The following is a 25,382-nucleotide window of genomic DNA, read 5'->3' on the forward strand; positions in this document are numbered from 1 at the left end:
CAAAACAATCAGAAACACCGGTTATGTATAAAGAGGAAGACCAGTTTTTGGGATGAATAAAGATACTTAAAGAGACCAACAATCTCTTAGAGGACCATGATATTGGCATTACCTGCACACTATTGGAAGAGATCTTGAAAATTGCGAACAGTACCAACAAAACATTACTTTAGTCATGCTCAAAAATGCATCACCGTGCTCAGGTTTAGAAATCAGTTTTATACTGAATTAAAACTGAATGCTGTAGTCATCACATTTTTGAAAATCGCAATTTTGCACAAAAATGAAACACTTGAGTCAAAATTACCATTTCAGTGGTGGAAACAAAATTGTCACAGGCTATTTCAAATCTCTTCCTACCTCAGGAGAAGAATCACAGCCTCCAAACGCATCAGCAAAGTCAGAAGGACTTTTCCTCAGAGTCTGGTCAGCAGGCAGCGTGTTGTCATTGTAAGATGTCACGAACTTAAAGTCACTGGTTCTTGAACCTGTTGTCAGGTAGGCGTCATAATTGTAAGTGCTGCGTAAAGTTCCTGTGCCGTCAACATCTGCGTAATTGGGAGGGAGATAAGCACTGGGGATGGCGACAGCTCCGTCAAACAACATTCTGGGCTTTCTCCTGCGACAAAACCTCACACCCAGGATGATGATGATGAAGGTCAGGAAAAAGGTGGAGACAGAGACCAGCGCTATGATCAGGTAAGAGGTCAGTTTTGAATTCTTCTCATCATAAGAAATGTCCTTCAGCTCTGGCACCTCAGCCAAGTTATCAGAAATAAGTAAATACATGGAACAGGTGGCAGACAGAGAGGACTGTCCGTTATCTTTCACCACCACAATAAGGTTCTGTTTCATGCTGTCAGATTCAGAAATGTCCCGCTGTGTCCTGATCTCTCCGCTGTGGACACCAATAGTGAAAAGTCCCGGATCAGTGGATTTGACTATCTGATAGGACAGCCAGGCGTTCTGTCCGGAGTCCGCGTCCACCGCGATCACTTTGGACACCAGAGAGCCTCCGTGTGCAGCTTTGGGGACCAACTCGGTCATGAAGGAGTTGCCCTCCGGGGCGGGGTACAGTATATGAGGAGAGTTGTCGTTCACATCCGATATGAAGACGCTGACGGTCACGTTGCTGCTGAGCGGAGGAGAACCGTTGTCTCTGGCCATCACGTGGACTTTAAAGCTCCTGAACTGTTCATAATCAAACGACCTCACAGCGTGGATCACCCCCGTGTCTCCGTTAACTGATAGATAGGAGGACACCTGGGCACCGTTCACCTCACCAGGTAACAGAGAATAAACCACTGTGCCGTTTTGTCTCCAGTCGGGGTCTCGAGCAGTAACGGAACATAACGTGGAGCCAGGTTTGTTATTTTCAGTCACATATGCGCTGTAGGACTGTTCCTCAAACACAGGTGGGTTGTCGTTGATGTCAGCTACAGATAACTGAACAGTTTTAGAGGAGGACAGAGGTGGAGAGCCCTCGTCAGTGGCAGTGATTGTAATGTTGTAATCTGACACTAGTTCACGGTCCAGTTGTCCTGTGGTCACCAGAGAATAATAGTTTTTAATAGAGGGAACTAACTTAAAAGGGACATTTTGCTGAATGGAGCATCGAACCTGTCTGTTATTCTCAGAGTCTCTGTCTTGCACGTTAACGATGCCCACCTCTGAACCAGGTGACGCGTTCTCAGGTATGGGGTTAGTCAGGGATTTTAAATATATAACTGGAGCATTATCATTCATATCAGTCACTTCAATTATTAACGTTGCATATGACGCCAATCCCAGACCATCTTTGGCGCTGATCTGCATTTCATATGACGACTCTCTTTCATAATCAATAGCTCCAGCCACTGTAACGTCTCCGGTTTTAGGGTTTAGTACGAACATTTGGTTTCCATCTGAAACATGATCGAATCCGTAACTGACTTCACCGTTCACTCCCTCGTCTGCATCAGTTGCACTCACAGTTATAACCAGTGTATCCAGAGGAGAGTTTTCAGGCAGACTGGCTTTATAAACGGCCTGACTAAAAACTGGTAGATTATCATTAGCATCAAGTACATTGACGTGTATTACAACAGTACCTGATCTCTGAGGAGAACCACCATCAAATGCAGTAAGCAACAGCACAATCTCTTTTTTGTCCTCTCTGTCTAATTCTTTGTCTAAGACTAATTCACCATATTTTCTCCCACTTCCTTTTGACTTGACATTTAATTTAAAGTGATCATTCTCCTGCAGTGAGTAACCCTGAACAGCATTTTCTCCGATATCTCCATCGTGCGCTTCGTCCAGTTGAAAACGCGCCCCCTTGCCTTCCAATTCGTGAATTTCAATCTTAAGTGAATCCTCCTTAAACTGCGGTGAATTATCGTTAATATCCTGGACACGGATACTAATACGATGTAGCTCTAATGGATTTTCCAGCACAAGTTCCTGCTTCAGAACACACGATGCCTTTTTCGCACAAAGCCCTTCTCTGTCGATCCTTTCCTGTACGACCAAGTCTCCGGTATTTAGATTTACACTGCAGTACTTAACACCGTTGTCCTCGGTATCAATCCGGGCTTTGCGAGCGGACAATCTGCCCAAATCAATCCCCAGATCCTTTGCAATATTCCCGATTACAGATCCACGTTTCATCTCTTCCGGAACAGAGTAGCTCACGTCTCCATTGACGGGGAGTACGGCAAGAAAAATGAAAGCCAGGCCGTGCAGCGAGAATCTACAGCATTCCATTGTTATTGCGATGAAAAACAAATATTCCTTCAAATAATTCCCAAGTAGGTAAAAATAAATCCACGACGAATCTGTGATTTCTCGTAATAAACCAAAAATGACGTCTCAATCCAGTCATACACGCAGCTGTGCTTGTAAATTGCGGCACAAAAGCAGAATGAGGCTTCAAATTCGATGAACCTGAAGGGTGGAGAAACACTACTGGTTTACTGGTGCACACTGACACCATGAGCATTTTTCATGTATAACAATACGTTGTCTGTACTTTATAAAAAATGTACCCTTTCTCAGACATTTTTTTTAATCAAACAATAGAATTTATATTCTAACTGGCCCTTGATGAATACAAATTTAATTAAGCATTCAAAAGCTGTAACCGTTTCTCCTGACTCTAATGTATAGATTCACGATATGAAAAACTCAACAACCCATTATATATCTGCAGACACACTGGGACATCTATTTGGTTTTATATTCAAAGTAACAGATAACTAGTGTCCAAAAATCGCTCCTTGATAAAATGGTGGAGAATGCTTCCTCATCATTCCCTTTCTTAAAATTCCCAATTTACTGGTGAAGATTAGATCAAGTAAAACTGAGGTAACTGGGTATATTTATCGTTTTGCTCAAATCATATGACTTAACATCTTCCACTTCTTAATTTGGCAAATGTTGAACATGTTGGTATATGTTACTGCACTTTAACCAAGATGAACCTTCAGATAGATGTGTTGACTGTTTTAGATATATGTAACTGCTGTGTGCTTTTAAACACACAATAAATAGTTTGTAACTTAAAGTAATGCACTGCAATCATAGACACATTGATTTGGAGTACTCACACTCCAGCAATAGCGATGGCAAGTCTCGAGAGATCAGATTTTGTTCATCTGTGTTTGAATATCCAGTATTGAACAACAAAAACATTATAAGGAAATCCTTATACATTGTTAAATATTGAGTGTGCTCTATCCAAGTTATTATTCAGTTGTGAAAATCAGCTAATATTAAAACAAACGGACAGATTAACAGCTGTAAACAGTTGTGGTTAGGGTGAGGAGTATGGATAAAATGTAAGAAGTTAAGTTCCGACATTAGAAATTCACCAGATACAACACTATCACATTTCCAGTTAAAACTATTATTGTGGCAAGTTTCTCAACCAACATTTGATTGTGACGAATTGCAGCTGATCCCCATCCATTTGCTTAAACCTTTAAAGTATTTTTAATTTTACTATTTACACCTGCAAACATTCTACAGCATTTAGCAAAGAAATAAAGACGAGAAAAGATAAATGCATTACAAAACATTGGCACTGCATATTAATTTAAGGCTGGACACTGTATTTTTCAAAAATGAATGTCTATATTTGAGGATTTGGACAACCAAACTAAGAAAGGGAGATCATTATCAAGCCAAGGACAAATTCACAGGTTCCATGTTCTGATTCGTCATACCACTCCAATACTTCATCTAAGTTTAATCACTGTTTATTTAAAGGAGGGTTTATTCATAAGAAAACCTTTCGGCAACTAAACACTAATTGAAAAAAACAGTGTCGATGAGATGTCGAGGAAAGATATCAGAAAAAGGGAAAAGGAAAAAAGTTCGAACCACAAGGGTAACAGATCTCAAAATCACCCAAAATGCAACATAAACCAGGTCCCAGCCCAAAAAACAATGAACATATTTAAAAAATCTGTCATATGAGAAAAAATGCCCCCTCAGTTATTAAACTACCAATGCAATAAAACCATGGTACAATCTAAAATAGCCAAAGCCAAATGAGAATGTCTTTTGCAGAACAGTGAAGATGAATGTAAACATATTTAATGTGTCCCTAGGTTGGGGGGAAAAATGATAATCTCCAAATGGATTAGCAAAATCGAACATTTTGTCAGAATCAGAATGTGGTCGGCCGACGGAGGGTTGCTTGTCATATCAATTACATAAAGTTACCGACTCACTAAAGTTACTTTTGTTTAGTCTCCTTGGAAAGTAAAGTTGGCAAGTGGAACTGTGATCTAAAATGTTTGAATAAAAGAAAGAAAAGAAACATGGGGGCTCGGTCTAAAACACCTCAAGTGCAAAAGTGATGTTCAGCACCAAGGACAGAGACGCAGCAATGCATTGAGATCAAGTGAAACTGTTTTTTCAAAAAAGATCAGGAAAAAGGTACCTTGATTGACCAAAAACTTTTGATATCTGAATACTAAAATTGAAACATCTTCTCTGAACTCTGGAAAGATACCACAATAACTCAACCTAAAATAAGAAGTGAAGTACACTCCATGAGTATTGTAACAAATTGTTTTAGAATAAAGGTTGGCTTTAAATATTATTTGCACCCATGCTACACATTCCGAATCTGTCAATTAAAAAAAAAAAGATGGCAACACAGGCAAGTACATGTTTTCCAAAGGGATTTAGATGAATTGTTCAAATGCAAATTCTAATATTCTGAGTAATATGTGACACTTGTTCCTACCTCAGGAGAAGAATCACAGTCCCCAAATGCATCAGCAAAGTCAGAAGGACTTTTCCTCAGAGTCTGGTCAGCAGGCAGAGTGTTGTCATTGTAAGACGTCACAAATTTAAAGTCACTGGTTCGAGAACCTGTTGTCAGGTAGGCGTCATAGTTATAGGTGCTGCGTAAAGTTCCTGTGCCGTCAACATCTGCATAATTAGGAGGGAGATAAGCGCTGGGGATGGCGACAGCTCCGTCAAACAACATTCTGGGCTTTCTCCTGCGACAAAACCTCACACCCAGGATGATGATGATGAAGGTCAGGAAAAAGGTGGAGACAGAGACCAAAGCGATGATCAGGTAAGAGGTCAGTTTTGAATTCTTCTCATCATAAGAAATGTCCTTCAGCTCTGGCACCTCAGCCAAGTTATCAGATATAAGTAAATACATGGAACAGGTGGCAGACAGAGAGGGCTGTCCGTTATCTTTCACCGCCACAATAAGGTTCTGTTTCATGCTGTCAGATTCAGAAATGTCCCGCTGTGTCCTGATCTCTCCGCTGTGGACACCAATAGTGAAAAGTCCCGGATCAGAGGATTTGACTATCTGATAGGACAGCCAGGCGTTCTGTCCGGAGTCCGCGTCCACCGCGATCACTTTGGACACCAGAGAGCCTCCGTGTGCAGCTTTGGGGACCAGCTCGGTCATGAAGGAGTTGCCCTCCGGGGCGGGGTACAGTATCTGAGGAGAGTTGTCGTTCACATCCGATATGAAGACGCTGACGGTCACGTTGCTGCTGAGCGGAGGAGAACCGTTGTCTCTGGCCAGCACGTGGACTTTAAAGCTCCTGAACTGTTCATAATCGAACGACCTCACAGCGTGGATCACCCCCGTGTCTCCGTTAACTGACAGATAGGAAGAGCCCGAGGCACCGTTCACCTCACCAGGTAACAGAGAATAAACCACTGTGCCGTTTTGTCTCCAGTCGGGGTCTCGAGCAGTAACGGAACATAACGTGGAGCCAGGTTTGTTATTTTCAGTCACATATGCGCTGTAGGACTGTTCCTTAAACACAGGAGGGTTGTCGTTGATGTCAGCGACAGATAATTGAACAGTTTTAGAGGAGGACAGAGGTGGAGAGCCCTCGTCAGTGGCAGTGATTGTAATGTTGTAATCTGACACTAGTTCACGGTCCAGTTGTCCTGTCGTCACCAGAGAATAATAGTTTTTAATAGATGGAACTAACTTAAAAGGGACATTTTGTTGAATGGAGCATCGAACCTGTCTGTTACTCTCAGAGTCTCTGTCCTGCACGTTAACGATGCCCACCTCTGAACCAGGTGACACGTTCTCAGGTATGGGGTTAGTCAGGGATTTTAAATATATAACGGGAGCATTATCATTTATATCAGTAACTTCAATTATTAACGTTGCATATGACGCCAATCCCAGACCATCTTTGGCGCTGATCTGTATTTCATATGACGACTCTCTTTCATAATCAATATCTCCAGCCACTGTTACATCTCCAGTTTTAGGGTTTAGTAAGAAAACTTGGTTTTCATCTGAAACATGATCGAATCCATAACTGACTTCACCGTTCACTCCCTCGTCTGCATCAGTTGCAGTCACAGTTATAACCAGTGTATCCACAGGAGAGTTTTCAGGTAAACTGGCTTTATAAACGGCCTGACTAAACACTGGTAGATTATCATTAGCATCCAGTACAGTGACGTGAATTACAACAGTACCTGATCTCTGGGGAGAACCACCATCAAATGCAGTAAGCAACAGCACAATCTCGTTTCTGTCCTCTCTGTCTAAATCTTTGTCTAAGACTAATTCACCATATTTTCTCCCAGTGCCTTTTGACTTGACATTTAATTTGAAGTGATCATTCTCCTGCAGTGAGTAACCCTGAACAGCATTTTCTCCGATGTCTCCATCGTGCGCTTCATCCAGCTGAAAACGCGAGCCCTTTATTGCCATTTCACGAATTTCAAATTTTAGAGACTCTTCTTTAAACTGCGGTGAATTATCGTTAATATCCTGGACACGGATACTAATACGATGCAGCTCTAATGGATTTTCCAGAACAAGTTCCTGCTTCAGAACACACGAAGCCTTTTTCGCACACAGCCCTTCTCTGTCGATCCTTTCCTGTACGACCAAGTCTCCGGTCTTCAGATTTACACTGCAGTACTTAACACCGTTGTCCTCGGTATCAATCCGGGCTTTGCGAGCGGACAATCGGCCCAAATCAAGCCCCAGATCCTTTGCAATATTCCCGATTACAGATCCACGTTTCATCTCTTCCGGAACAGAGTAGCTCACGTCTCCATTGACGGGGAGGACGGCAAGAAAAATGAAAGCCAGGCCGTGCAGCGAGAATCTAAAGTATTCCATTGTTATTGCGCCGAAAAGCAAATATTCCTTAAAACAGTTCCCAAGTAGGTAAAATATATCAACGACGCATCTGAGATTTCTCGAAATAAACCAAAAATACGTCTCAATCCAGTCATACGCGCAGCTGTGCTTGTGAGTTGCAGCACAAACGCAGAATGAGGCTTTAAATTCTATGACAATAAAGGGTGGACACTCACTACTTGTTTACTGGTGCACACTGACACCATGAGCATGAATTAGGTATAACATATCTGTAATCAAAAGTATTCAACTCTTCCGTGGCTGGAATTTGATAAAAAACACAAAATGACTGTTCTAATTAGCACATGTTTACCAGGGAAAACGCAAAACTAACGGCCAGTTGCTGTAACCGTTCCTCTGGGACACTCCCCCTTTAAAAACTATTCTTTGAAAAAGCAAAGAACCTATTATTTGTCTGACGATAAAATGGGAACCGTTTTTCATTCCATCGTAAACCTGCACAACTCCAATGAGAAAATACTCAAGGCTTTGTGAAATTAAGTTCTACACGTTTACCTTTGAGGCTGAACCTCCAGGACAGTCTGTTGACTGTTATAGAAGTAATCTGAACTGTTTCTTGCTTTCAAATACTCCTTAAACGGATTTAAAATTAAAATCAATGCAATCCATTTATCAACAATACTGCGACTTATGTTTTACAATGTTCAAACTTCTACAGAAGGACAGGAAAGACAGAAAACTAAAAAAACAGGAGAAGCTCGAACTTCATATTCAATTTAATCACACTGTTTCAATATTAAACATCTTATGGCCATTAATCCACTATAGTATGCATTCAGGATAAATCCTCAAAGAAAATTTGCACTAATGTGGAAAAGCAGAATCCGTTAGATCTTCAACAGATTCAACAAAGGGAAGAGGAAAATTGCATGAACCACATGGGTAGCGTATATTTAAACATAAAAAAAATGCAACATAAACGAGCTCCAAGCATAAAGAAACAAAGAATTTATCATGATAAGTTTTGATGTGAGACTAAATAAAGAAAGAAAACTAAACTCAATGTGTCCAAGTGAATTCTTAATCACCTGCACACATACAAAACTACCAACGCAATAGAATTATAGCAGGTAAAATAATGAAATCAAAAAACAAATAATTACATTTGCAGAACACTGAAGACGACTTTAGTGATAATGAGTGTGTTCCCAGGAGAACCATCACCTTTTCTAAATGCATCAACAAATTCCAAGCATATTTCATCAGAGTTTGTTCAGCAAAAAGTCTTTGTCACAAAGTTACTGCGTCTGGAACCTGTTGTCAGGTTGGTGTCAATGTGATTCAACTGTTCAAAATTTAAGAACGCATCAACTCAATCTGATGCGATTCTATTCAGAGCCTCATTGGAAAAACAAGTTAGTCAGTGAAACTAATCAGAAATGTTGGAATTGTGTTAGAACGTAATAGACATGGGTTGCTTCTGAAAATACATTGCAAGTGCAAAAGTGAGGTTCAGCACCAAGGACAGAGAAACACTGATGGTTTGTGGCCAAGTGATACAGGTTTTGGGAAAAAGAAAAAACCTTCTCTTGAATGACCACACAAATTGAAATACCTGCATACCAAAGTGGACAATTTCTTTTCTGAAACTATCGGAAAACAGACCACAATACGTAACCTCTGCTAAAAAAGAGAAGTATGATCCCAGAAGTTCATGATGAGTGTACAGGAACAAATTATTACTTTAGAGTAAAGGTCGAATTATTCTAAAATTGATTGAATCTATAAAAATAATCTCAACACGCGTTGTACATTGTGTATTTGCCATTTAAAAATCCAAGGCAGGCACACATTTCTCTGGGGCTTTTGGTGAATTGTTAAGATGCAGATAAATATCTGTTGAGCGGAATATGACAGCCGGTCTTACCTCAGGAGAAGAATCACAGTCTCCAAACGCATCAGCAAAGTCAGAAGGACTTTTCCTCAGAGTCTGGTCAGCAGGCAGTGTGTTGTCATTGTAAGATGTCACAAATTTAAAGTCACTGGTTCGAGAACCTGTTGTCAGGTAGGCGTCATAATTGTAGGTGCTGCGTAAAGTTCCTGTGCCGTCAACATCTGCGTAAGTAGGAGGGAGATAAGCACTGGGGATGGCGACAGCTCCGTCAAACAACATTCTGGGCTTTCTCCTGCGACAAAACCTCACACCCAGGATGATGATGATGAAGGTCAGGAAAAAGGTGGAGACAGAGACCAGCGCTATGATCAGGTAAGAGGTCAGTTTTGAATTCTTCTCATCATAAGAAATGTCCTTCAGCTCTGGCACCTCAGCCAAGTTATCAGAAATAAGTAAATACATGGAACAGGTGGCAGACAGAGAGGGCTGTCCGTTATCTTTCACCGCCACAATAAGGTTCTGTTTCATGCTGTCAGACTCAGAAATGTCCCGCTGTGTCCTGATCTCTCCGCTGTGGACACCAATAGTGAAAAGTCCCGGATCAGTGGATTTGACTATTTGATAGGTCAGCCAGGCGTTCTGTCCGGAGTCCGCGTCCACCGCGATCACTTTGGACACCAGAGATCCTCCGTGTGCAGCTTTGGGGACCAGCTCGGTCATGAAGGAGTTGCCCTCCGGGGCGGGGTACAGTATCTGAGGAGAGTTGTCGTTCACATCCGATATGAAGACGCTGACGGTCACGTTGCTGCTGAGCGGAGGAGAACCGTTGTCTCTGGCCATCACGTGGACTTTAAAGCTCCTGAACTGTTCATAATCAAACGACCTCACAGCGTGGATCACCCCCGTGTCTCCGTTAACTGATAGATAGGAGGACACCGAGGCACCGTTCACCTCACCAGGTAACAGAGAATAAACCACTGTGCCGTTTTGTCTCCAGTCGGGGTCTCGAGCAGTAACGGAACATAACGTGGAGCCAGGTTTGTTATTTTCAGTCACATATGCGCTGTAGGACTGTTCCTCAAACACAGGTGGGTTGTCGTTGATGTCAGCGACAGATAACTGAACAGTTTTAGAGGAGGACAGAGGTGGAGAGCCCTCGTCAGTGGCAGTGATTGTAATGTTGTAATCTGACACAAGTTCACGGTCCAGTTGTCCTGTGGTCACCAGAGAATAATAGTTTTTAATCGAAGGAACTAACTTAAAAGGGACATTTTGTTGAATGGAGCAGCGAACCTGTCTGTTACTCTCCGAGTCCCTGTCCTGCACGTTAACGATGCCCACCTCTGAACCAGGTGACACGTTCTCAGGTATGGGGTTAGTCAGTGATTTCAGGGATATAACAGGGGCGTTATCATTCATATCAGTCACTTCAATTATTAACGTTGTATATGACGCCAATCCCAGACCGTCTTTGGCACTAATCTGCATTTCATATGATGACTCTCTTTCATAATCAATAGCTCCAGCCACTGTAACGTCTCCGGTTTTAGGGTTTAGTAAGAACATTTGGTTTCCATCTGAAACATGATCGAATCCGTAACTGACTTCTCCGTTCACTCCCTCGTCTGCATCAGTTGCACTCACAGTTACCACCAGTGTATCCACAGGAGAGTTTTCAGGTAAACTGGCTTTATAAACGGCCTTACTAAACACTGGTAGATTATCATTAGCATCAAGTACATTGACGTGTATTACAACAGTACCTGATCTCTGAGGAGAACCACCATCAAATGCAGTAAGCAACAGCACAATCTCTTTTTTGTCCTCTCTGTCTAATTCTTTGTCTAAGACCAATTCACCATATTTTCTCCCAGTGCCTTTTGACTTGACGTTTAATTTGAAGTGATCATTCTCCTGCAGTGAGTAACCCTGAACAGCATTTTCTCCGATGTCTCCATCATGCGCTTCGTCCAGTTGAAAACGTGCACCCTTGTCTTCCGATTCTTGAATTTCAATTTTAAGTGAATCCTCCTTAAACTGTGGTGAATTATCGTTAATATCCTGGACACGGATACTAATACGATGCAGCTCTAATGGATTTTCAAGAACCAGCTCCTGCTTCAGAACACACGATGCCTTTTTCGCACAAAGCCCTTCTCTGTCGATCCTTTCCTGTACAACCAAGTCTCCGGTCTTCAGATTTACACTGCAGTATTTCACACCGTTGTCCTCGGTATCAATCCGGGCTTTGCGAGCGGACAATCTGCCCAAATCAATCCCCAGATCCTTTGCAATATTCCCGATTACAGATCCACGTTTCATCTCTTCCGGAACAGAGTAGCTCACGTCTCCATTGACGGGGAGTACGGCAAGAAAAATGAAAGCCAGGCCGTGCAGCGAGAATCTAAAGCATTCCATTGTTTTTGCGAAGAAAAGCAAATATTCCTTAAAACAATTCCCAAGTAGGTTAATATTTATCACCGACGCATCTGTGATTTCTTGAAATAAACCAAAAAGACGTCTCAATCCAGTCATACACGCAGCTGTGCTTGCGAATTGTGGCACAAAAGCAGAATGAGGCTTTAAATTCGATGAACCTGAAGGGTTGAGAAACACTACTGGTTTACTGGTGCACACTGACACCATGAGCATTTTTCAAGTATAACAATACGCTGTCTGTGCTTTAAATAAAATTGACCATTTCCCAGCCCTTGTTTAAAATCAAAACTATAAAATCAATATTCTAACTGGCCCTTGATGAATAAAAAGCAAATTAAGCATGAAAAAGCTGTTATCGTTTCTCCTGACTCTAATTTATAGATTCACGATATGAAAAACTCAACAACCCATTATATATCTGAAGACACACTGGGACATCTATATGGTTTTATATTAAAAGTGCAGGATAACTAGTGTCCAAAAATCGCTCCTTGATAAAATGGTGGAGATTGCTTCCTCGTCATTACCTTTCTTCTAATTCCCAATTTACTGGTCAAGATTAGATCAAGTAAAACTGAGGTAACTGGGTATATTTATCCTTTTGCTCAAATCATATGACTAAACATCTTCCACTTCTTAATTTGGCAAATGTTGAACCTGTTGGAATATGCTACTGCACTTTAACAAAGATGAACCTTCAGGATGATGTGTTGACTGTTGTAGATATAAATGTAACTGCTGTGTGCTTTTAAACACACAATAAACAGTTTGTTACTTAAAGAAATGCACTGCAATCATAGACAAATTGATTTGGAGTACTCACACTCCAGCAAGAGCGATGGCAAGTCTCGAGAGATCAGATTTTTTTCATCTGTGTTTGAATATCCAGTATTGAACAACAAAAACATTATAAGGAAAGACTTATACATAGTTAAATATTGAGTGTGCTCTGTCCAAGTTATTATTCAGTTGTGAAAATCAGCTAATATCAAAACAAACTGATAGATTAACAGCTGTAAACAGTTGTGGTTAGTGTGAGGAATATGGATAAAATGTAAGTTGTTAAGTTCCAGCCTTAGAAATTCACCAGATACAACACTATCACACTTCCAGTTAAAACTACTATTGTGGCAAGTTTCTCAACCAACATTTGATTGTGACATATTGCAGCTTATCACCATCTATTTGCTTAAACCTTTAAAGTATTTGTAATTGTACTATTTACACCTGCAAACACTCTATAGCATCTAACAAAGAGACAAAGACAATAAAGATAAAGGCATTTCAAAACTTCAGCATTGCATATTAATTTAACGCTGGAAACGGTATAAAAAAAAAAGGAATGTCTATATTTGTAGACATGGAGGATAAAATTAAGAAAGGGAGACCATTATCAAGCCAAGGACAAATTCACAGGTTCCATGTTCCGATTGTTCATACTGCTCCAATACTTCATCAAAGTCTAATCACTGTTTATCTAAAGGAGGGTGTATTCATAAAAAAAACGTTCGGCAACTAAACACTAATTGAAAAAAACAGTGTCACTGAGATGTCCAAGAAAGATATCGACAAATGGGAAAAGGAAAAAAGTGTGAACCACAAGGGTAACAGATCTTTAAATCACCCGAAATGCAACATAAACCAGGTCCAAGCACAAGAAACTTTGAACATATTTAAAAAATCTGTCATATGAGAAAAAATGTCCCCTCAGTCACTAAACTACCAATGCAATAAAACCATTGTACAATCTAAAATAGCCAAAGCCAAATGAGAAAGTCTTTTGCAGAACACAGAAGATGAATGTAGAGATATTTAATGTGTCCCTAGGTTGGGGGAAAAGATGATAATCTCCAAATGCATCAGCATAATGGAACATTTCATCAGAATCAGAATGTGGTCGGCCGACGGAGGGTTGCTTGTCATATCAATGACATAAAGTTACCGACTCACTAAAGCTACTTTTGATTAGTCTCCTCTGAAAGACAAGTTGGCAAGTGGAACTGTGATCCAAAATTTTTGAACAAAAGAAAGAAAACAAACTGTCGGTCTTCGGTCTAAAACACCTCAAGTGCAAAAGTGATATTCAGCACCAGAGACAGAGACGCAGCAATGCATTGAGATCAAGTGAAACTGTTTTTTCAAAAAAGATCAGGAAAAAGGTACCTGGATTGACCAAAAACGTTTGATATCTGAATACCAAAATTTAAACATCTTCTCTGAACTCTGGAAAGATACCACAATAACTCAACCTAAAATAAGAAGTGAAGTACACTCCATGAGTATTGTAACAAATTGCTTTAGAATAAAGGTTGGCTGTAAATATTATTTGCACCCATGCTACACATTCTGAATCTGTCAATTAAAAAAAAAAGATGGCAACACAGGCAAGTACATGTTTTCCAAAGGGATTTAGATGAATTGTTCAAATGCAAATTCTAATATTCTGAGTAATATGTGACACTTGTTCCTACCTCAGGAGAAGAATCACAGTCCCCAAATGCATCAGCAAAGTCAGAAGGACTTTTCCTCAGAGTCTGGTCAGCAGGCAGTGTGTTGTCATTGTAAGACGTCACAAATTTAAAGTCACTGGTTCGAGAACCTGTTGTCAGGTAGGCGTCATAATTGTAAGTGCTGCGTAAAGTTCCTGTGCCATCAACATCTGCGTAATTAGGAGGGAGATAAGCGCTGGGGATGGCGACAGCTCCGTCAAACAACATTCTGGGCTTTCTCCTGCGACAAAACCTCACACCCAGGATGATGATGATGAAGGTCAGGAAAAAGGTGGAGACAGAGACCAAAGCGATGATCAGGTAAGAGGTCAGTTTTGAATTCTTCTCATCATAAGAAATGTCCTTCAGCTCTGGCACCTCAGCCAAGTTATCAGAAATAAGTAAATACATGGAGCAGGTGGCAGACAGAGAGGGCTGTCCGTTATCTTTCACCGCCACAATAAGGTTCTGTTTCATACTGTCAGATTCAGCAATGTCCCGCTGTGTCCTGATCTCTCCGCTGTGGACACCAATAGTGAAAAGTCCCGGATCAGTGGATTTGACTATATGATAGGACAGCCAGGCGTTCTGTCCGGAGTCTGCGTCCACCGCGATCACTTTGGACACCAGAGAGCCTCCGTGTGCAGCTTTGGGGACCAGCTCAGTCATGAAGGAGTTGCCCTCCGGGGCGGGGTACAGTATCTGAGGAGAGTTGTCGTTCACATCCGATATGAAGACGCTGACAGTCACGTTGCTGCTGAGCGGAGGAGAACCGTTGTCTCTGGCCATTACGTGGACTTTAAAGCTCCTGAACTGTTCATAATCAAACGACCTCACAGCGTGGATCACACCCGTATCTCCGTTAACTGATAGATAGGAGGACACCGAGGCACCGTTCACCTCACCAGGTAACAGAGAATAAACCACTGTGCCGTTTTGTCTCCAGTCGGGGTCTCGAGCAGTAACGGAACATAACGTGGAGCCAGGTTTGTTATTTTCAGTCACATATGCGCTGTAGGACTGTTCCTCAAACACAGGAGGGTTGTCGTTGATGTCAGCGACAGATAACTGAACAGTTTTAGAGTAGGTCAGAGGTGGAGAGCCCTCGTCAGTGGCAGTGATTGTAATGTTGTAATCTGACACTAGTTCACGGTCCAGTTGTCCTGTGGTCACCAGAGAATAATAGTTTTTAATAGAGGGAACTAACTTAAAAGGGACATTTTGCTGAATGGAGCAGCGAACCTGTCTGTTATTCTCAGAGTCTCTGTCCTGCACGTTAATGATGCCCACCTCTGAACCAGGTGACACGTCCTCAGGTATGGGGTTAGTAAGTGACTTTAGATATATAATTGGAGCATTGTCATTCATATCAGTAATTTCAATAATTAAGTTAGCATATGAAGCCAATCCCAGACCATCTTTCGCGCTGATCTGCATTTCATATAAAGACGTTTTTTCGTAATCAATAGCTTCAGCTACCCTCACCTCTCCAGTTTTAGGGTTTAAAGAAAACACGTTGCTGTTTTCACCTGTAACGAGATTAAAACCATAAGTGACTTCCCCATACATTCCTTCGTCTGCATCAGTTGCACTCACTTTGATCACCAATGTATCCAAAGGAGAGTTTTCGGGCAGACTAGCTTTATAAACGGCCTGGTTAAACACCGGCACATTATCATTAGCATCCAGCACAGTGACGTGTATTACTACAGTACCTGATCTCTGAGGAGAGCCACCATCAAATGCTGTAAGCAACAGCACAATCTCTTTATTATCCTCTCTGTCCAATTCTTTGTCTAAGACTAATTCACAGTATTTTCGGCCGCCATCTTTCGTGTTAACATTTAATTTGAAATGCTCGTTCTCCTGCAGTGAGTAGCCCTGAACAGCATATTCTCCTATATCTGCATCGTGCGCCTCGTCCAGTTGAAAACGTGCCCCCTTATCAGCCGATTCCTGAATTTCAATCTTCAGTGAATCCTCCTTAAATTGTGGTGAATTATCGTTAATATCCTGAACACGAATACTAATACGATGCAGCTCTAATGGATTTTCCAGCACAAGTTCCTGCTTCAGAACACACGATGCCTTTTTCGCGCAAAGCCCTTCTCTGTCGATCCTTTCTTGTACGATCAAGTCTCCGTTGTTGAGGTTGACGCTGCAGTACTGAATGTTGTTGTCCTCCGTATCAATCCGGGCTTTGCGAGCGGACAGACCGCGTAAATCCAGTCCAAGATCCTTTGCAATATTGCTGATCACAGATCCACGTTTCATCTCCTCTGCAACAGAATAGCTAACGTCTCCAGTGACAGGGTGGAAGGCGAAAAACACGAAAGCCAGGCCGCAGCTGCAAAGCGCAAATCTGTTCACTTCCATGGCGGCGACAGGAAGGGAAAAATACTGGCGAATAATTGAATTAGCCTTAAATACGTTTTAGCAATTCATTCTCTATTTATTCGGGTATTCCAATTTCATTACACTACCGTCCTTCTCCCAAATGGGTTCAGCGTAGAACCAGTATATGGAGAACTGCCTTTATATTTGTCTACATGGATGGGTGGGGAGTCGACGTGCATTGACGTTTATTAGTGCACACTGACACCTTGAGTACTTTTTGAGACATAACACGGACGAGTATTTCTTTTTCTTTTTCATTTAAAGCGTGTATACCAGATATATTTACGGGGATAAGCATGTCTTCCTAATATGTCAAAACGTTTTAGATAACAATACTATGAAAATGATCCGAGATATAATTTAGTTATTTCTATAGCTTATGCTGAAATATGTAAAACAAAAAAAAGAAGCAAGAAATGCAAGGGGAAAGAAACCACAACAAAAGACGAGAGCCATATAAAATTTGACCACTCTACTTTGTGGCTATAAATCCCATATTATTCAAAACTGAAAATAAATGTTAACAACCTCCAATCGTGTAGCTGGATACAAATCGGTGTTCAGCACAATGCACATAGAAAAGAGGAGCGGCATATAAATAGTTCAACAATTTACAACAATTGTTCGAATGAGTGGAAACAACTAAAACAAAGACGGAAATGATGACCATGTCTGTGTGTGTTTGTGTGCGTCTGCATTGTGCGTATGTGTTAATTTATGTATTTAAACAATAGATACGATTTAAAAGTAAAAACACTTTGAAACACAAAATGAAATGTTCAAGGTAGATGCTAAAAATTCATATTTGGATCTAAGCGTATTTTCCTGATTGTATTTAAGATGTTTCCCTACCTCGGGCGAATCATCACAATCTCCAAACGCGTCAGCAAAGTCAGAAGGACTTTTCCTCAGAGTCTGGTCAGCAGGCAGAGTGTTGTCATTATAAGATGTCACGAACTTAAAGTCACTGGTTCTGGAACCTGTTGTCAGGTAGGCGTCATAATTGTAAGTGCTGCGTAAAGTTCCTGTGCCGTCAACATCTGCGTAATTAGGAGGGAGATAAGCGCTGGGGATGGCGACAGCTCCGTCAAACAACATTCTGGGTTTCCTCCTGCGACAAAACCTCACACCCAGGATGATGATGATGAAGGTCAGGAAAAAGGTGGAGACAGAGACCAGGGCTATGATCAGGTAAGAGGTCAGTTTTGAATTCTTCTCATCATAAGAAATGTCCTTCAGCTCTGGCACCTCAGCCAAGTTATCAGAAATAAGTAAATACATGGAACAGGTGGCAGACAGAGAGGGCTGTCCGTTATCTTTCACCGCCACAATAAGGTTCTGTTTCATGCTGTCAGATTCAGCAATGTCCCGCTGTGTCCTGATCTCTCCGCTGTGGACACCAATAGTGAATAGTCCCGGATCAGTGGATTTGACTATATGATAGGACAGCCAGGCGTTCTGTCCGGAGTCCGCGTCCACCGCGATCACTTTGGACACCAGAGAGCCTCCGTTTGCAGCTTTGGGGACCAGCTCGGTCATGAAGGAGTTGCCCTCCGGGGCGGGGTACAGTATCTGAGGAGAGTTGTCGTTCACATCCGATATGAAGACGCTGACGGTCACGTTGCTGCTGAGCGGAGGAGAACCGTTGTCTCTGGCCTTCACGTGGACTTTAAAGCTCCTGAACTGTTCATAATCAAACGACCTCACAGCGTGGATCACCCCCGTGTCTCCGTTAACTGACAGATAGGAGGACACCGAGGCACCGTTCACCTCACCAGGTAACAGAGAATAAACCACTGTGCCGTTTTGTCTCCAGTCGGGGTCTCGCGCAGTAACGGAACTTAACGTGGAGCCAGGTTTGTTATTTTCAGTTACATATGCGCTGTAGGACTGTTCCTCAAACACAGGTGGGTTGTCGTTGATGTCAGCGACAGATAACTGAACAGTTTTAGAGGAGGACAGAGGTGGAGAGCCCTCGTCAGTGGCAGTGATTGTAATGTTGTAATCTGACACTAGTTCACGGTCCAGTTGTCCTGTGGTCACCAGAGAATAATAGTTTTTAATCGAGGGAACTAACTTAAAAGGGACATTTTGCTGAATGGAGCAGCGAACCTGTCTATTATTCTCGGAGTCTCTGTCCTGCACGTTAACGATGCCCACCTCTGAACCAGGTGACGCGTTCTCGGGAATGGGGTTAGTCAGTGATTTCAGGGATATAACTGGGGCGTTGTCATTTATATCATCAACTTCAATTACTAACGTTACATAAGAAACTAATCCCAGACCATCTTTGGCGCTGATCTGCATTTCATATGATGACACTTTCTCATAATCAACAGCTCCAGCTACTCTCACCTCTCCAGTCTTGGGGTTTAAAGAGAACACGTTGCTATTTTCATCTGAAACATGATCAAATGCATACGTGACCTCACTATTCAAACCATCGTCAGCATCAGTTGCACTTATGGTGGTAACAAGTGTATCCAGAGAAGAGTTTTCAGGCAGACTAGCTTTATAAACGGCCTGACTAAACACTGGCACATTATCATTAGCATCCAGCACAGTGACGTGTATTACTACAGTACCTGATCTCTGAGGAGAGCCACCATCAAATGCTGTAAGCAACAGCATGAGCTCTTCTTTTTCCTCTCTGTCCAATTCTTTGTCTAAGACCAATTCACAGTATTTTCGTCCCCCTGCTTTCGTGTTAACATTTAATTTAAAATGTTCGTTCTGCTGAAGTGAGTAACCTTTGACAGCATTTTCCCCAATGTCTCCATCGTGTGCTTCTCCTAAAAGAAAATGTGCACCCTTGTGCTCCGATTCCTGAATTTCAATCTTAAGTGAATCCTCCTTAAACTGCGGTGAATTATCGTTAATATCCTGGACACGGATACTAATACGATGCAGCTCTAATGGATTTTCCAGAACAAGTTCCTGCTTCAAAACACACGACGCCTTTTTCGCACAAAGCCCTTCTCTGTCGATCCGTTCCTGTACGACCAAGTCTCCGGTCTTCATATTTACACTGCAGTACTTCACACCGTTATCCTCGGTATCTATCCGGGCTTTTCGAGCGGACAGTCTGCCCAAATCAAGCCCCAGATCCTTTGCAATATTTCCGATTACAGATCCACGTTTCATCTCTTCCGGAACAGAGTAGCTCACGTCTCCATTGACGGGGAGGACGGCAAGAAAAATGAAAGCCAGGCCGTGCAGCGAGAATCTAAAGCATTCCATTGTTATTGCGAAGAAAATAAAATATTCCTTAAAACAATTCCCAAGTAGGTAAAATATATCAACGACGCATCTGTGATTTCTCGAAATAAACCAAAAAGACGTCTCAATCCAGTCATACACGCAGCTGTGCTTGTGAATTGCGGCACAACAGCAGAATGAGGCTTTAAATTCGATGACACTGAAGGGTGGACACTCACTATAGTGGTTGACTGGTGCACACTGACACCATGAGCATAAGTTAGGTATAACATATCTGTAATTAAAAATATTAAACTCTACCTTGACTGGATTTTGATTAAAGCAGAAAATGACAGCTCTAATTGGCACATGTTGCATAAGGAAAAAGCTAAATAAACAGTAAGTTGCTGTAACCGTTCCTCTAGGACACTCCAAGTTTAAAAACTGTAATTTGAAACAGCGAAGAACCTATTATTTGTCTGACGACAAAAGGGGAACCGTTATTCATTTCATCTTAAACCTGTAGTATTCAGAAGGGAAATATCTTAACGCTTTGTGAAATTTAGCACTTCACATTAACCTTTGAGGCTGAACCTCCATGACAATCTGTTGACTGTTATAGATGTAATCTGAACTGTGGTGTGATTTCAAATATTTCTTAAACGATTTAAAAATCAAATCAATGCATCCAGTAAGTCAGAATAACGCACTGTAATTTTTACAATGTTCAAACTACTAAACAAGGACCAACTTAGGAAAGAGAGACAACAAACAAACCAGGACAAACTCACAGGCTTCATATTGAAATTAGTCACACTGCTTCAATATTAAACATCTAATGACCGTTTATCCAAAATAGTATGTATTCATATGAAATCGTCAAAGGAAATAAGCACTATTGTAGAAAAAATCACAGAGAAGAGAATCAGCAAAGGGGAATAGGAAAGTTGCATGAACCACATGGGTAATGTTTCTCTAAACAGACACAAATGCAACATAAACCAGCTCCAAGAACAAAGAAACAAGGAAGGTATTTTGATAAGTTTTTCATGTGAGACTAAATAAAAAAGGAATCTAAACTCAATGTGTCCAGGTGAATTCTAATTCATTGGCAAACATACATAACTGTCAATGCAGTAAAAATGCTACCAGGTAGAATGATCTAAGCAAAAACCAAAGAATGCCTTTTGCAGAACACTGAAGACGACTTTAGTGATATCGAGTGCGTCCCTATGAGAACCATCAACTTTTCTAAATGCATCAGGAAAGTTACAAGGACATGTCATCATTCTGGGCAGCACACAGTGTGTTTTGTTATAAGGTTAGTGCGTCTGTAACCGGTAGTCAGGTTGGTGTCTATGTGATTCAACTCTTCAACATTTCTGAAAGCATCAACTAAATCTACTGGACATTTATTCACAGCCTCATTGGCAAAACAAGTTAGTTATTGAAACTAATCTTTAATGTTTGAAACTGCATCTCAAGTGCAAAAGTGAGGTTCAGCCCCAAGGACAGAGACACACAGATAGTTTGTGATCAAGTGATACAGCTTTAAGGGGGGACTAGTTTATACTGTCCCTTGAATGACCACAAATTGAAATAGCTGCATACAAGAGTGGATAACTGTTCTCTAAACTATTGGATGACAGGATGTTCAAGATGAGTGCATCAGAACAAACTATTACTTTAGAGTAAAGGTTGAATTATTTGAAATGGACTGAATCTAAAAAAAAGAATCTTCATACCACACATTGTGTATTTGCCATTTAAAAATCCAAGGCCGGCATATACAAATTTCTCTGTGGGTTTCGGTAAATTGTTTAGAAGTAAATTCAGATTTTTTTAGCAGAATATGACAGCCGGTCTTACCTCAGGAGAAGAATCACAGTCTCCAAATGCATCAGCAAAGTCAGAGGGACTTTTCCTCAGAGTCTGGTCAGCAGGCAGTGTGTTGTCATTGTAAGACGTCACAAACTTAAAGTCACTGGTTCTTGAACCTGTTGTCAGGTAGGCGTCATAATTGTAAGTGCTGCGTAAAGTTCCTGTGCCGTCAACATCTGCGTAATTAGGAGGGAGATAAGCGCTGGGGATGGCGACAGCTCCGTCAAACAACATTCTGGGCTTTCTCCTGCGACAAAACCTCACACCCAGGATGATGATGATGAAGGTCAGGAAAAAGGTGGAGACAGAGACCAGCGCTATGATCAGGTAGGAGGTCAGTTTTGAATTCTTCTCATCATAAGAAATGTCCTTCAGCTCTGGCACCTCAGCCAAGTTATCAGAAATAAGTAAATACATGGAACAGGTGGCAGACAGAGAGGGCTGTCCATTATCTTTCACCGCCACAATAAGGTTCTGTTTCATGCTGTCAGATTCAGAAATGTCCCTCTGTGTCCTGATCTCTCCGCTGTGGACACCAATAGTGAAAAGTCCCGGATCAGTGGATTTGACTATTTGATAGGACAGCCAGGCGTTCTGTCCGGAGTCCGCGTCCACCGCGATCACTTTGGACACCAGAGACCCTCCGTGTGCAGCTTTGGGGACCAGCTCGGTCATGAAGGAGTTGCCCTCCGGGGCGGGGTACAGTATCTGAGGAGAGTTGTCGTTCACATCCGATATGAAGACGCTGATGGTCACGTTGCTGCTGAGCGGAGGAGAACCGTTGTCTCTGGCCATCACGTGGACTTTAAAGCTCCTGAACTGTTCATAATCAAACGACCTCACAGCGTGGATCATCCCCGTGTCTCCGTTAACTGATAGATAGGAGGACACCGAGGCACCGTTCACCTCACCAGGTAACAGAGAATAAACCACTGTGCCGTTTTGTCTCCAGTCGGGGTCTCGAGCAGTAACGGAACATAACGTGGAGCCAGGTTTGTTATTTTCAGTCACATATGCGCTGTAGGACGGTTCCTCAAACACAGGTGGGTTGTCGTTGATGTCAGCTACAGATAACTGAACAGTTTTAGAGGAGGACAGAGGTGGAGAGCCCTCGTCAGTGGCAGTGATCGTAATGTTGTAATCTGACACTAGTTCACGGTCCAGTTGTCCTGTGGTCACCAGAGAATAATAGTTTTTAATAGAGGGAACTAACTTAAAAGGGACATTTTGTTGAATGGAGCAGCGAACCTGTCTGTTATTCTCAGAGTCTCTGTCCTGCACGTTAACGATGCCCACCTCTGAACCAGGTGACACATTCTCAGGTATGGGGTTAGTAAGTGATTTCAGGGATATAACTGGGGCGTTGTCATTTATATCATCAACTTCAATTACTAACGTTACATAAGAAACTAATCCCAGACCATCTTTGGCGCTGATCTGCATTTCATATGATGACACTTTCTCATAATCAACAGCTCCAGCTACTCTCACCTCTCCAGTCTTGGGGTTTAAAGAGAACACGTTGCTATTTTCATCTGAAACATGATCAAATGCATACGTGACCTCACTATTCAAACCATCGTCAGCATCAGTTGCACTTATGGTGGTAACAAGTGTATCCAGAGAAGAGTTTTCAGGCAGACTAGCTTTATAAACGGCCTGACTAAACACTGGCACATTATCATTAGCATCCAGCACAGTGACGTGTATTACTACAGTACCTGATCTCTGAGGAGAGCCACCATCAAATGCTGTAAGCAACAGCATGAGCTCTTCTTTTTTCTCTCTGTCCAATTCTTTGTCTAAGACCAATTCACAGTATTTTCGTCCCCCTGCTTTCGAGTTAACATTTAATTTAAAATGTTCGTTTTGCTGAAGTGAGTAACCTTGAACAGCATTTTCCCCAATGTCTCCATCGTGCGCTTCACCTAAAAGAAAATGTGCACCTTTGACAGCCGATTCCCTAATTTCTATCTTAAGTGAATCCTCATTAAACTGTGGTAAATTATCGTTAATATCCTGGACACGGATACTAACACGATGCAGCTCTAATGGATTTTCCAGAACCAGTTCCTGCTTCAAAACACACGATGCTTTTTTCGCACAAAGCCCTTCTCTGTCGATCCTTTCCTGTACGACCAAGTCTCCGGTCTTCAGATTTACACTGCAGTACTTAACACCGTTGTCCTCGGTATCAATCCGGGCTTTTCGAGCGGACAGTCTGCCCAAATCAAGCCCCAGATCCTTTGCAATATTTCCGATTACAGATCCACGTTTCATCTCTTCCGGAACAGAGTAGCTCACGTCTCCATTGACGGGGAGGACGGCAAGAAAAATGAAAGCCAGGCCGTGCAGCGAGAATCTAAAGCATTCCATTGTTATTGCGAAGAAAAGAAAATATTCCTTAAAACAATTCCCAAGTAGGTAAAATATATCAACGACGCATCTGTGATTTCTCGAAATAAACCCAAAATATGTCTCAATCCAGTCATACACGCAGCTGTGCTTGTGAATTGCGGCACAAAAGCAGAATGAGGCTTTAAATTCGATGACACTGAATGGTGGACACTCACTATAGTGGTTGACTGGTGCACACTGACACCATGAGCATGAGTTAGGTATAACATATCTGTAATTAAAAATATTAAACTCTACCTTGACTGGATTTTGATTAAAGCAGAAAATGACAGCTCTAATTGGCACATGTTGCATAAGGAAAAAGCTAAATAAACAGTAAGTTGCTGTAACCGTTCCTCTAGGACACTCCAAGTTTAAAAACTGTAATTTGAAAAAGCGAAGAACCTATTATTTGTCTGACGACAAAAGCGGAACCGTTATTCATTTCATCTTAAACCTGTAGTATTCAGAAGGGAAATATCTTAACGCTTTGTGAAATTTAGCACTTCACATTAACCTTTGAGGCTGAACCTCCAGGACAATCTGTTGACTGTTATAGATGTAATCTTAACTGTTGTGTGATTTCAAATATTCCTTAAACGATTTAAAAATCAAATCAATGCATCCAGTAAGTCAGGATAACGCACTGTAATTTGTACAATGTTCAAACTACTAAACAAGGACCAACTTAGGAAAGAGAGACAACAAACAAACCAGGACAAACTCACAGGCTTCATATTGAAATTAGTCACACTGCTTCAATATTAAACATCTAATGACCGTTTATCCAAAATAGTATGTATTCATATGAAATCGTCAAAGGAAATAAGCACTATTGTAGAAAAAATCACAGAGAAGAGAATCAGCAAAGGGGAAAAGGAAAGTTGCATGAACCACATGGGTAATGTTTCTCTAAACAGACACAAATGCAACATAAACCAGCTCCAAGAACAAAGAAACAAGGAAGGTATTTTGATAAGTTTTTCATGTGAGACTAAATAAAAAAGGAATCTAAACTCAATGTGTCCAGGTGAATTCTAATTCATTGGCAAACATACATAACTGTCAATGCAGTAAAAATGCT

At 41.5% G+C, this 25,382-nt stretch overlaps 6 protein-coding genes across 8 annotated transcripts in view; all 6 read right to left on the reverse strand.

The window, feature by feature from the left end:
• Positions 1–25,382, reverse strand: part of LOC128445521 (protocadherin gamma-A4) — a 248,766-nt gene that overhangs the window by 187,173 nt on the left and 36,211 nt on the right. The window contains exon 1 of one of the 3 annotated variants that reach the window (XM_053428273.1): positions 361–2,838. The exons of the other annotated variants lie outside the window; for them this stretch is intronic. Coding sequence (XP_053284248.1) covers positions 361–2,745 — 2,385 coding nt within the window. The 5' untranslated portion in view covers positions 2,746–2,838. Of the gene's footprint in view, positions 1–360; positions 2,839–25,382 lie in introns of those variants that run through there. 3 annotated transcript variants of the gene reach the window in all.
• Positions 5,201–7,759, reverse strand: LOC128446330 (protocadherin beta-15). The gene has a single exon (XM_053429349.1). The coding sequence runs from the start codon at positions 7,619–7,621 to the stop codon at positions 5,201–5,203; it is 2,421 nt and encodes an 806-aa protein (XP_053285324.1). The 5' UTR covers positions 7,622–7,759.
• LOC128446332 (protocadherin beta-15-like) lies at positions 9,432–12,050 on the reverse strand. The gene has a single exon (XM_053429351.1). The coding sequence runs from the start codon at positions 12,030–12,032 to the stop codon at positions 9,432–9,434; it is 2,601 nt and encodes an 866-aa protein (XP_053285326.1). The 5' UTR covers positions 12,033–12,050.
• LOC128445531 (protocadherin beta-16-like) lies at positions 13,330–16,918 on the reverse strand. Its single transcript, XM_053428285.1, has 2 exons — positions 14,396–16,918; positions 13,330–13,386 (listed from the first exon to the last, which is right to left on the reverse strand). Exons 1-2 carry the CDS (start codon positions 16,799–16,801, stop codon positions 13,330–13,332), a joined length of 2,463 nt encoding a protein of 820 aa, XP_053284260.1. The 5' UTR covers positions 16,802–16,918.
• LOC128446333 (protocadherin beta-16-like) lies at positions 17,564–20,241 on the reverse strand. Its single transcript, XM_053429352.1, has one exon. The coding sequence runs from the start codon at positions 20,060–20,062 to the stop codon at positions 17,564–17,566; it is 2,499 nt and encodes an 832-aa protein (XP_053285327.1). The 5' UTR covers positions 20,063–20,241.
• Positions 21,863–24,414, reverse strand: LOC128446334 (protocadherin beta-16-like). The gene has a single exon (XM_053429353.1). The coding sequence runs from the start codon at positions 24,275–24,277 to the stop codon at positions 21,863–21,865; it is 2,415 nt and encodes an 804-aa protein (XP_053285328.1). The 5' UTR covers positions 24,278–24,414.

The sequence above is a fragment of the Pleuronectes platessa genome, chromosome 8, assembly GCF_947347685.1.
Source record: "Pleuronectes platessa chromosome 8, fPlePla1.1, whole genome shotgun sequence".
NCBI lineage: Eukaryota > Metazoa > Chordata > Actinopteri > Pleuronectiformes > Pleuronectidae > Pleuronectes > Pleuronectes platessa.